Here is a 13,853-nt window from a genome sequence, read left to right on the forward strand (position 1 = left end):
TAAATGAACTATTTTATAGTTATTCAATTATATACATTAATTTTACATATAAAGTTTGCAGTTATCACTTTCATGGTTGCCACTATTGTTTTTTCTAATTGTTCGATGAAATAACGAACAAGGACACCTAAATGATGCGTAAAACGGAAGGCATCCTTAAAAGTATCACTGATAAATAGATAGAACACTATAATTTATCTATTCGGTCACTGAATTGTTTAAACATTAACACGATGAATGGTGGAGATCACTGGAGAAGGTGCCGACACAAAATGCCCCTATTGAGTATGCTAAGAGCACTAATCTTACGCTCTATAAAATCTACGCGCAGTAGTGTGTTTTATTATAAACTTATAACATTAGGATATAAAAACCTCGATTTGCATAAGCGGCCTTGTTACTCTTTTATACATTCTCCTTTCTTATCTCTTAACGAATTAATAGCGAATTTGGAAACTCGCGAAAATGTAGAATTCGTCAGTGTGTTTTGTTATGCAAACGTTACAAAAATGAATTAAAAGCTATGCAATGGTGTACTTTGGTTTCGTTGAAACTACGCGTTTTTGTACGCATTTATATATACATATATATATATATATAGTATATTTATATGCGTTGTTAAGGAATATTTAAAAATATTTTTGACATACATAAACGTGTAACAGGTTTCCCTGTGAGCTTCTTGTGAACTGTATAATTTACTTAAGATGTACAATAAATCAACAATTATATGTAAAATGTATGAAAATTATTATGGAAAAACAGACGTGCTGAATTATTATTGTTCGGTATTACAATACAATCAATTATCATCGACTTTTTTCTTTGATTAAACGTCTTCGATGCTTGAGAAGCAACTTCTCGTGCATATATAGAACGATTCATTATAAATACTCGTTTAAAACGTAAGATCTGTCCCTATATTCTGTAACTTGCTTTTTTACCATGTACAAAATCTGCGAAACGATAATGCAACGATATCGTTACTGTTATAAAGAGTTATAGAATACAGGAGCTATATACAGGCTTAAACGGGGAGCACAGACTCTTGCATAACGCATACGTAATGTATAGGGAAATGAACCAATCAAAGTCTTTTGTTTCCTTCTTTTCCATGAAATAAAGAACTGATTAAATTTCATATGCCTTATGCATTATGCGTTATGCAAGAGTCTGTGTTCCCCGCTTTATTCTGTAACTCTTAACTCTAATTGTCGTTATAACGCAGCTGTGCAACTTTTTTACCACGATAAAAAAGCTGCGCAGTGGCATTCCAATAACAACAAAAGTTGCGTTAAGAGTTACAGAGTAGACCTGCTGATTCGACTTTGTCTTCAAATAAATAAAGATGCGTATAACGCAGCCGCTCAACACGCGCAACTGAGTAAATATATATTAAATTACCTTAAATAATGTACATAAACAAACCAAACTCAACATATGAAACTCTCAGTGATACTGGAGACTTACATCCTAATATTTTTTACAATACAAAAGACGCTATTGGAGTGCTTATGAATATACAAAACATATACCGACACATATTTTTACTGTAGGCATTCCCAACCGACTTTTGAAATGGTTGAAGATGCTCGTATCGCACTTATCATATTGTATATTCTGCAGCTTCTTTTTTAACTTCAACAATCGTACGTATTTTCATCTGCTACATTTCATTAATGTATATACATCCAACGTATAAGACTCATACTGTATTATTCTATCAGTAAATTAAAACAATCTCGGTACTCGCGTCTCCTCCTCTCTACCTATCTCTCTTTCCAATAAAATTTTGTACTATTTGTTTAAATATACTGAGAGAATAGCAACCGACTGCAATAGAGACTGTTCTCAAACGAAATCTCCACACAGAGCGTCGATGTGTTCAATCAATAAATTACGTTAAAAAATATGAATGTCGGATATATGTATGTGTGTATACTTTAGAAGTTTTTATACCGTTACAGCAATCTGATATTCCGATAGGAATATTTTTGACATATTACCGTCGGTAGGGCGGATTATTGTAATTGGTTTGCGTGTAATTGTGCAAACTAGAATTCGCGAGCAAAACGTAGGTAAATTCTATCCTATCAGATAGAATTTTATTCTCTCGCGTTTTCCTCTGCAAAATGATGATCATTTTAAGCCCACTCAATATAATTTCCTTCAAACATGATGTCAAATAATCTTTATTCGTCATTATAATAAAAACGGATATGTATGCTTTAATGCACTTTCAGCATTATTGTTGTTTTATGCGTTTCGGAGATAAATACGAATAAAATCTAAAATTTAGAAGATAAATATTTTGTTTTTAATGAGTATTAATGATATATAACTAATAACATAGTATATTTCATGCTTATTTATATTTACAAAAAAATTATTTTCCCGATAAATACTGACTAATGATCCATAGAAAACACAATCGAGTGGGCTTTTCATACGTGATCGAGGGCATGACAAATTCATGGTCCCGTATACTTTAATTTTTTTCCAAAGATGTTTCGACTAGATTTGATATATACTAACGTACTAAAATCGTGCCAGCGATACTTTAAACCTGCGCCATATCTGTATATAAGACAAGGCTTCGCGGAGTACAATACCTCTCTATATCACACAGACTTACTTGAATTGTATACGTCGTAGGCATTATGCAAAAATCCTCTTCTTATATGTCGTAATTATAATTTGACGTTATACAAAATAATAATTTATGAGACTAGTGTGTTTTTCTCTTGTAGTAGGCCTGCATGCTTTCGTGCTAGTATCTTTGCATTTTCATGTGCTATCGGTTTACTCATAAACTAAAGGGTGTAGGCACACAGTTAGCTTAGCTTTATACGTTTTGGTTGGCTCGCATTAGACGCATCTGAAATTCAATTTGTGACTTGTACCGAATAAATTTTTACATAATAATAAAAAGATAATATTTAATTGTTCTAATAAGAACAATCAAATACCTATTGTGTAATATGTAATGTGACTCACCTCCATTGGACGTTGCCCCAAAGCTACTAACTAAAGAGTAATTTTGACTTTTCTGAAATAGATACAATTATTTAATATCTCGTCATACAATATAAGTAAAATCGATTTGCGAGGTTATAATAAGTTTTCAAGAAAAATATTATAGAAATTTTGTCCAAGGATTTAAATTAGGGTAACTCAATAAGATCAATATAATAATCAATATTTGTACTGAAGTATACTAACGTCTCCCATTACAGCTATTGGCGTAGTCCCAGTTGCGATAGCTACTTGATGCTCTATTAAATAAAACATGTACTCGTCATAAAGTAATCTGATAAGATGAAAAGATCCAAAACTCGCAGCACTTCTCAAAGTGAGATCTCGGATAACCATCGAGCTGTGGAAAAACATAATATAAATTTAATTGAAAAGATGTTCGCTAATATAACAAAAATATGTACCTATAAAACGACCACTTAAGCAAAAATTGACGCGCAGCTTTAGCAAATGTTGGCTTCTCCTCGTGTGGTTTAAGTGCTTGAGTAACGACTCCTTTCAACCAGATCGCCCAATCTTCCAATGAATTTTGTTGTTGTAATGTTACCTTAAAATCCGTCTCAAGACGTTGTACCATCCCATAGTCACATTGGCACACCCAGGATGCCTAAAAAGGTGGTCGCATATATTACTTCTTCATGAATATATTGCGTATATAAATTAATATTAAAAAACAAAAAAGGATTATTTAAAAATGTTTCAACTTACTTGTTCTTGCACGTTGTGAAAGTCAACGCGATTCAGGTCAGCTAACATTTGATTAATTTGACTAGAATTTTGAAGCACCGCTCGCGCGGCCTGTGCGAGATGATTTAATGATGTATAACGCCTTAAAGTTTGAGCAAAAGCTGACACTGCAGTTAACTGTAACCAAATATAATTATACTGCACATACTAGGCTAACATATAATTTTCAGAAATATATTTTTTGATATCTTTGATTCTCTCTCTCTCTCTCTCTCTCCCCCCTCCCTTTTTAACGGTATTCTTATATAATTGATTCAAACAAGACAATACCTTAATTTGCATCATTTCTTCAGGACAATCGGCCATTGCTGACTGTAACCAAGATTCCAAACCCTTTGCGAAATTTCGAATAGATTGCGTCAATGAACCTTACCAGAAAAAAAGAGCATTTAATACGTAAACGTTAATACCTAGACAGAATAACAATAACAATTTAATCTTATAACATACTTGGTATCGGTCGCAATACGTTAGGCATTAAAACATCGACTAGATTCTGATAGAATGTATAGTCCACTTTTTTGATAAAGTCTTGTACTCCCGTACACCGACACATTTGATATAGTTTGGTTCTGAAAAGTAGAAATAAAAGATATTTATTGCGTACACATTAAAAGCTTAGAAAAAAAATACAAATTAGAAAAATAATTACATATTAATTTTTTATGTAAAAGATAAATATAATTTTTTTGAAATATATTCAATATATACATATATGTATAATTCTCCTATATATTTGATACAAATCTCTTTAATAAATAATACATGTCATATATACTTTGACAAATACTTCTCCTCTTCACATTCATCACCGTTATTATTGTCTTGGCTACGCCAGAATTCTCTCCAGAGGCTCTCTACCGTGGCGAATTCGAAATTCAGCACCGCGTCCAAGAACGCTTCGCAGTGTTCTCTGTATATGCTGCGGAACGTATCAATGTCTTCGAGGGTGCAATCCTCGGGCAGAGATGAGTCGTGACTAATAAAGATGTCTGGGAAATCGGGAATGGCGCCACTTGCTTCACCGAGATACTGGTGATATTGTGGCGATGAAGAATTGGCGGAAATATTCGTGTTCGTGTGCGCGTTATTCTCGTAAGATGAATCCTGTTTTTGATTGACAAATTTGAATCGCTTGGCTTGAGAATTTGCGCCTTGCTGTTGTCTCGAGGTGCCATCCTCGTTCATTACAGTTAGTTGTGAACTTGGCTTAACACGAATTCCATAATAATGATACTTTGAATTTCCCCTACAATAAAAAAGAATGACAAACGTTATCAATTTGATAAACACTATGTTTTCCTAATTGTTATTAAGCCTTTTACCTAGTCCCTAAACGCCTAGTTCTTAAACCTAAGAATACAGAACGTATCAATTTGCCGAAACTGGCTGCGTTCACAGGATCCAATTTGTTTTCGGAGCAATGGCGTAGATAATGATTGTAAAGTGTTGATCTTGGAAGGGACACGCCGTCGGCGGTTTCGTAATTCTCCAATAACCAATGGACCTATTTAAATTAATTGCATGAGAAATCAGTGCTTATGTTTTTTTATAAATAAAAATAGTTTTTTATTGAATATATACAAAAGATAAAATAATTTCACTAAAAACAAAAAAGATAACTCAACTGTTCTACGCAAAAAAATATCTTATTAAAATTAATTATAAAATAAATTTATACTAGCAACAAATAAAAATAAATTAATAATTTCTTTTTTTAAAGATCTATCAATTGCATAACCATTTCTCATGTTTCTCGCAATATAGAGATTCCACTAAAGAAAACTTTAAAAAATGCACAATAAAACATTAGAATACAATACAAAGCAGTTTTAATTAATAAGACATGCTATAAAAAATTAAAAAATAAAAGATACTGATTAGTACGCTAGATAAGCTATGAAATGCGGGGAATCGATTTCTCTTTTTTGGGCTTACGGTGGCCTGGGAGACTCTAGTAGCATGCGTCACGTTTGCCGCTGTCTCTTCCACGGTGACAGTGGTACCTCCAGAATTACCGCTGATCAAGTACGCCCCGCCACCACCGCTAACCACAGCCTCCTATCAAACAACCCAACATACCGATGTTTTGTTAACCCCCGAATTAAGAAACGAACAAAGATGTACTTCTTTTTGAAACTACTAACATTCGTAATTCTGTTTGCAAACTTTATACTGGAAAAAATTCGTAATAGTTATTTTAAAAACTACAATGAGAAAGATTAGAGCATTCATTTATATACAAAATGTTGGAAAAACTACTTGCGTACAAAAAATATGAATTGTTTTTTTTAGCTTTTCGAGAAAATCTTACTAGTTGCACTACAATTTACTGAACCACCCTGTTTGTAGCATACATTCTTGCCAAAAACTCTTGACACTATAAACAATTATGTAACTCCGTTAAAAATATTGTATTAAAAGATCTAATACAAATTTTGATCTATCTAATCATGCAGAGCACAGATCCCCATGCCTGCAGCCATAAGGCATAAATATGTATTGTCACAAAAGTATACATTAATTATTCAATGTAATCGAGACCAATTTATCTAGCATCTGAAAGATGAAAGAGTAGTCTGAGAAAGTCATAGAACATGCAATTTACCGCCGTCTCTGTTTGCGGACTGGTACGTGTGGCAGCTGCGGATATGAGCGTGTGGGTCGGATCTCCATCTACTACGCTCTGTTGAATCAAGTACGTGCCATTGCCCTGCGACAACAGTTGTCCGGTAGTCGAATTCGTGCCTTGTCCTGTGACCTGATGTAATATAAATAATGTTAATATCGTCACAATTTTATCGTGATAATTATCGCACTCTATTTGAACATGCAATTACCTGTGCATACGTGACTGGTGTTGTTGCTGGAGTGTAGTATTGACCCGAAGCTGGAGTATACATTGTTCCTGTTTCGCCGACAGCATAAACAGGATACGTCCTACATAAAGTATTTCGTTATTGTTATAGAGAGCATTCAGTAAATTATGAATAATCTATAAGCACGAGATTGTAATACTTACATCTGGCCATTCGCTGGTATATACGTGGAACCATCCCCTTCGACATATTGAACGTAAGTTGGATGAGAGATCGACTCGGACCCCACCGCCTCTGCGTCACCGGACACTAAAAAAGAAAAAGAACATAGCTGAATGTACTTGAATAAGTCATTTGTATCGACACATAAAACTCGCACGAACATAAGAAATTTTATTTTCACGTACTGTCATAAGCGTCATTTTAGAAATTTCCTTAATAATCGAAAAGCATTATATGTATCTTTGACACTGCACTTGGAATGAAGGTTGTTTTGTAAATGATTTTAAAGTTATAATTATATTCATGTTTGTCGATGACTATGTATAGTAGTGATAGATATAGATGAAATAAACCGAATAATATTAAATATTAGCGTATAAGAATGCAATCTGTTCATTGCTCTCATAATTTCTACGAAATTAAAATGTATAGATAATAAAGAGGACAAATAAGGCATGCTGTTTATATTCTGCCCTCACCTACAGCTGTTGTGAGGGCTGCGTAGGATGATGAATCACTGGTGCCTAGTATGGTCAGAGTAGAAGTACAGAGGTGCATGTTTTTCAGCAGCATGGAAAGGGCCAAATCTCTACTCAAACACTATAATTTTTCAAACTGATCCTCATACTCACCACAAATGGTAAATTTTATTTGCAATTACTTAAGTTTCATACTCGATATTAATTTCTATTTATGCCTGTGTACAATCGCTATCTACAGTGTGTGATCGTTTGCAACTTGATGATTCGCGATTAGATTTGTGCATATCGCAATAAGACCAAATAAGGATCAAGTCTTCACTATCAGGTAAGAAATTTATATTCAGTTATTACCTGTGACTGTTATATAGTGCGGAGAACCACTGACAATGGTGCCAGCCGATGTAGAAGCAGAGTCAGAATCCACTAATGCGTGTTGACCCGAATGAGTAGTATTGACCACTACCTGTGCTGTAACATGCGCTGGCGTACCTGTTGAACCGTTGGACGAATCTGCAGCTGTGTCAAGTGTATCCTGAACCAATAACTAAATTATTATTTATAGTATGCGTGTTCTCATGGCCCATAACTTGATTTTATAATAGAAATTAAAAAAAAAATGATATATGCCTCTTGTACGTATGTGAATATTTATATGTTCAAGATAGAATTGACTTGGATTTTATTTCAACATTTGTGTATCACTCTTATCAGTCGCTAGGAGCAGATGGCTCAAATATGTTATCAGATTGGATATACAGCACCTATAAAAGTATGCTGCAAACAGATGCTATAATATCTACAAAGATTATGTACATATTGAATCAATTTTTATATATCTTTTATTATATTCTCTATCTTATAATTACAATAATAGAGAGTAACAGACAGAAGAAAAAGCAATTTTAAATGTAAATTGTATTTTACAAGATATAACAATGACAAGTTACAATCTTCTTCTTTTCATAATTCTTGAGAATAATGAAAACAATCATTTTCTCATAAATCACACGGGCAAAAGACATAACAGAGAAATAATGCAGGATAATATTACTAACCTGAATGGGCTGTAAGTTATTTGAACTGGAAGAATCAGGGTTTGTCACCACAGTGATGAACTCTGGTTCTTGGGCTCTGGCAGACTGAGTCTGTGCTACGCTGCCACCACCACTGGAACTGGAAGTAGTAGTCACGACAACCACATTTTGCTTAGAATCCACCCCTACCGCCGTGGAGCTACCCCCACTGTTATTAGCCCCGGTGGATGCTGCTGCGAGGGCATACTGGGCTCCTGTCGTAGTCATGGCAATCACTCCTTCGCCTCTCTCTGCACCCACTGAATCGTCGCTACCACCGCTACTACCTCTCCGCTGCTGGAGAGACGAATCTATAACAGAGATACACACATACACTGTCTCACTAAATATCAATAACATCTTCCACCAGACCCAGCGGAGAGATCTTAAGAACAGCGTGCCTTTACAACCCCAACATCAATATCACCTCATCAAAACAAGAATATTCTGGTAATTATGAAACAAGATATATAAGATTCAAATAATCTTATAAATATTTTAAAATAAAGTATCACTTCTAATATCTCTCTTTTGATATAAATTATATCTTACAAAAAATTACATAAAATCTATTATGTAGAGTACAGGAACTCTTAAAATTGTCTGTAAATTAAGAGAACATTTTTTACATATAATTATAATGTTAAATATTAAACTAGCCTTTTAAATATTTCCCTTAAAAATGTAAATAGAATTTGAAACTATTTTCTGTACAATAGCTACAAGATTGTTAACAAATTATATTCATATTGAAAAGCGCTAAGTACGGTCGCATAAACCTGTCGATAAAACAAGTTATCGCTGAGTAATGATAAAGAAAGGAGAAACAGAGAGAGCCATGTATCATGCTACTGATTTTCTAGAATAAGACTTTAGCTTCGAGACAAAAAAAACTGATCTTGAATCGACGAAACGCCTTTTGGGAATAAGCTGACAACAAGCGCGGCGCGCGCGTTGCCGAAGGAACGTCACGAACAAGGATAAAATCGCTACCCGCGTCCCGGCCGTCGTCCTAACCTATATCGCAAAGATCGCAATATAACGTACTTTCCTCGCAGGTGCGGCGTATTCAATAATCCGCAGATCAAAGGGAAGCCTCGGCGGGCTTGCGATACGAATGGAACACGTCACTGCCATTATTACGCGCGTGTATCATGGTGTATTGGCGCCGTGTACCTGTTGGGGCGGCACTGCAGGTACCAAACACAATGTATCAAGGGGAAGAAATCGGCCGAGGGTGGGAAAGGGAGAGGGGCGGAAAGGGGCGCGCGAGGGGTGTCCCAGAGCCACGGTGCGCTACCCACGCGTGACTGGACATAAGGCTCGCTTTAAGGGGGTTGAAACGTATAAATGAAGGCGGCACAGGATCACGAAAGCAATTAGAGAGCATTATCCTGAGTCCAGCGTTACAACCCTCGGTTCTTTTCCTCCAAGGCTGGACCTGGGGGCTAATAAACGACGCACACTATTGCGTTAATACGCTTCGCGAGGGAAAGGTGGCCATGCCATGCTTCTTCCCTGTCTCTTTACGTTTCACTTCTCTGTAAACTGTGTAATAAAATACGTAAGATACATCATTTTATTTTATCTAGAGTATGCCTCCGTTCTAATATTAAAAATATAATATGAGATCGTTAAATACAGGGGAGCTGTATATCGATAAGAAAATCGTAGCATTGTTACTCGACGGTATTGATTAGGAGAAAATTGTGTAATAGGATCTGATGTTTTTTATTTTGATATATCCGTACCAACTAATTAATGTAGGATTTGGTAGAGAGATGCACTAATGTTACATCAACATAGTCCTTGTCCTAATAAAACTAAAAGCTAAACTCACGGTAAGGTTCCCTTTTTTTTTTTTTTTAAGCTAAACTTCTTAAAACTCATCTTTTCTCATTTTTTTTCCACGATGAAGGAAAAGATAAAAGAAAATGATAACCGTGCAAAAAAAAGGTCGGCTAAAAAGAATGAGAGCCGCGACACATACCTTTGCATAAAGCACAATGCATAAGAGAATCAACCAATCTGAATCTTTCCTTTCCTTCCACTTCACGGAGAAGAAGAACTTTGATTGGTTGATTCTCTTATGCACTATGCGTTATGCATTATGCAAAAGTCTGTGCTGCGGCTTATGAAAAAATGTCTGCCCTGAGCCTTATGAAAAAAAATTAAATAAATGAAGAAAATATTCGTTGTTTGAATATGATAACTTTGTGTATAAATATATAATTGTTTAAAGCTAAGATTTTGAGAACATTTAAATATAATTAAATTCTTTAATGTTTCTTTAAATAAAGCTTTCTGTTCTGTTATTTTTTCTGGATACATACAAGATGAATATTAATGGTTAAACCAGTTTTTTATCATGGGAGATAAATTATCGACTGCAACTGGAAAAAGTGTAAGAAATCAGATAACAAAAAGTCCAAAATTAGGACATAAGACATCTTAAAGATGTTTCAAATAACAAATATTTTTTTCATTTACTTAACTTTTTTTCGTAAGGCTTGTTCTTTTTGATTTTTTTTGCATGGTTCTTTTCTCTCTTTTTCTTCAACGTGGAGAAAAAAGGGAGAAAGACGAACCAAGAAGTTTAGCTAAAAAGAATAACGTAAGTTTGGCTTTTAATTTTATTCTTTTCAGTTGCTGTCGATAATTTATCGTCCATGGTAAAAAGCTGATTCAATTAATTGATATTTATTGATATTTGTCCTGTCTAGCGTTATATTTGAAGAGATACCTTACGTAGCATTTTGCTGCTAATATTACTGGTAGGCTGATATGGTGATCTGTGTTTGTTACCTACACATACACTGTAATATTACAAGTGCACCTGGCCTCTGTTATGCATGGTTGATGGGGAGAGACTTATGTTGTCTGCAAGTCCTTCCTATCCATAGGATATGTTTACGTATCCTGTACATATATCGACTTCCCCTGTGTAATTTGTACATGAGAAATCATTATTCAGGCTTTTGTTACAGAAACTACATTTTTGCCTTTTATATTAATATATCAACTCCGGTTCCAGTATTCTGGAAGCAATGTGCACCTGGAGTCAGATAAACCCACAAGCTGAGAACTTATGCAGATGTTGAAAAGTAAAATGGCAGAGAGATAAGGGACAGATAGCGCGAAATCAAACGACACACATTGAAAGGGAAATTAAACCACGAAAAAATTAAACGTACTTTCAATATCATTTGCAATAAGTGCGTTCAGACGGACTGTCTCTCTCAAAGCAAGTCGAGAGATGATTGAAAAGGATTAATACATTCATCAGAGCTGCAGGGTGGAAGATCGTATTCATGTAATTGGTAAATCCATTTTAATTGGAAACCTTCATTGCATCTTCATATTAGATGCCCTATAGGAAGTGCAGTATAATAGGTTCATCAATGCGTTACAAATTAGGGGAATCTATCTAAAGCAGATCTCTTTGCAGAGAATATTACGAAGGTATCACCCTGTTACGATACAACATTCAAACTGAATCAGCATCCCTCAACAGATCAATATATCATGCCAAGAATTGAAATCATAAAACTATCTAAAAAGAATCCTCAAAAGATCCCGACTTCGCTCTCTGCCCTAGCCAGGTTCTCGCTTGAATGAACCAGGTAAAATCGATTCTAACAAACGGTTCGCCCTACCCAGGAATATTTTCCTTGCTTATGTTACGAATGGATTCAACATGATCTACATCGCTCCAACGAGCGATATTCTATGTTCACGTTAAGGGCGTTTTCTAGCAAGAGATACAAACAGTGTAATACAGCGCATCGTTTTATCTTTGCTCAAGTTAACAAACGACAAGGAAGTAATGATTCATTATGTTATGGGCTTTCTATAATAAGCCATTATCTAAGCTTTAAGTTTTAAGAAATTGGCCGATCATAGTCGATTATTCTTCTCACATTAGACTGTCATTGATCAATTTCTTACAGTTTAAGACTTAAACTTAGGCTTAACGTGAACATTGAACATCATTCTATCTTTCTTGACATTCAGTGAGTAATAAAACTAGAAAGATAGAAAAAGAGAAGAGAACGTAAGTAGCAAAGATAAAAGATAGAAACTGGAGAAAGTGAATAACAAAGAACGATACTTGTGTTGATTTGTGTCATCAAATAAAAAGTATCCTGATTATTACACTATGTCATTTGTAGATGCTTTCCAGCAAGAGACACGAATGACACAGTGTAACCTGTGTAACATAATAATTATGTCCTTGTCAATGTTAAACAGAAATGAAATAATTATTGTATTATAATGGCTGCATTCAGCAGAGAAAGCAGCTTTGCAACTGTTGTAAAATTCAATTAGTCTTTGCCTTCAGTTCCTCACTGTATCTAAATATATAAAGAAATCATTTTAACTATGTTAATTATATGTCTCTTGCTAGAAAACACCTTGCTGTTTTTCTTTTAGGAGACAGCCGTCACAAACGTCATTCTATCCTTCTCGGCAGTCAATGAATAAGAAAGATAAAATGACACTTGTGTTAACGGTGTCTCATAAAAAGAAAGCAGCCTAAATATTCGAGTTCTGACAGGGAGTCAGGAAGACTCGATTCTCTGCTCGAATATTTACATCCTCGCAAGCATGCTGTGCCTACAAGCGAAACCGTCAGGATGATTCGCGACGACGTCGGCGTCTCCGTCGGCCCGACGTTGAGCGGGACAGTGACGGATGAAATCCGTGTGTCTCTCTCTCTCTCCTCTCTCTCTCTCTCTTTTATTTGCACTCACCTGTCTTCATGAATGGCGTGTGCTCGAACGCAGCGGCGCCCGGGCGCACTTGCGCGGCCGAACGACGTGTCCCTCCGTCGTCGTCGTCGTCGTCGTCGAGCGGGCGCGCTCTCTACCTCCCTCTCACTCTCCTCTCTCTCTCTCTCTTTCTTCCTCAGGCGCGCGCTCTTTTTCTTTGCTGCCTTGGTCTCGAAGGCGACAGCCTGTCACCCAGGAAACCGCGCGCTGCAGTCGACTCGTAGGGTTTTCGTGGCGCTCGCTCGCTCGCACGCTCGCACGCACGTACGCACGTACGCACGGCGCCGACACGGAGCGCGAAAAGAGCGGGGCCGCGGGGCGACACACTCCGACGAACCCCCTATACTTTGTTGTGAACGGCTGGCCGGAGTGGTGTTGCTTGTCTGCTGCTACGGTCGCCTTGACTACGGCATCACTGACCGCGTCACGCGCAGGGTCGTACGCGACGCGCACGGCACCACGGGCCTTTCTTTTTGCGCGGTCCTTTACTTCTTTCCCGCTTCGTTCCTGCCGCGGCGCGATGAACGCAAATGCTTTTTTCGAGGAAACGTCGCGAAGGAAACCTCACTGACGCGCATCCATTTTTTTCCGTTACAAAAAGTCTGCGTTGCCATATTTTTTATACTTAGAAGTTTTGCTTTTTTTTTTCTTCAACACGGCCGAATATACTGGGTTGGTCAGAAAGTTCGTGCCATTTTTTAG

General features: G+C 36.3%; 1 protein-coding gene across 5 annotated transcripts; it reads right to left on the bottom strand.

Moving 5' to 3' along the window:
• Positions 1–2,398: 2,398 nt before the first annotated feature.
• On the bottom strand, positions 2,399–13,507 carry Rfx (regulatory transcription factor Rfx). Of its 5 annotated transcripts, none has more exons than XM_018453990.1 (17): positions 13,134–13,507; positions 8,362–8,690; positions 7,658–7,838; positions 7,304–7,348; positions 6,806–6,911; positions 6,624–6,723; positions 6,392–6,544; positions 5,722–5,844; positions 5,109–5,290; positions 4,562–5,032; positions 4,234–4,355; positions 4,054–4,151; positions 3,745–3,900; positions 3,441–3,643; positions 3,223–3,376; positions 2,998–3,049; positions 2,399–2,878 (listed from the first exon to the last, which is right to left on the bottom strand). In XM_018453990.1, exons 1-17 carry the CDS (start codon positions 13,141–13,143, stop codon positions 2,835–2,837), a joined length of 2,529 nt encoding a protein of 842 aa, XP_018309492.1. In that variant the 5' UTR covers positions 13,144–13,507; the 3' UTR covers positions 2,399–2,834. The 5 variants fall into 5 exon arrangements, with proteins under 5 accessions (XP_018309492.1, XP_018309491.1, XP_018309494.1 ...); XM_018453989.1 differs by having other exon boundaries at positions 7,658–7,850; XM_018453992.1 differs by lacking the exon at positions 13,134–13,507 and adding an exon at positions 9,427–9,831 and having other exon boundaries at positions 7,658–7,850.
• Positions 13,508–13,853: the final 346 nt, after the last annotated feature.

The sequence above is a fragment of the Mycetomoellerius zeteki genome, unplaced genomic scaffold, assembly GCF_001594055.1.
Source record: "Mycetomoellerius zeteki isolate Tzet28-1 unplaced genomic scaffold, Tzet1.0 scaffold42, whole genome shotgun sequence".
NCBI lineage: Eukaryota > Metazoa > Arthropoda > Insecta > Hymenoptera > Formicidae > Mycetomoellerius > Mycetomoellerius zeteki.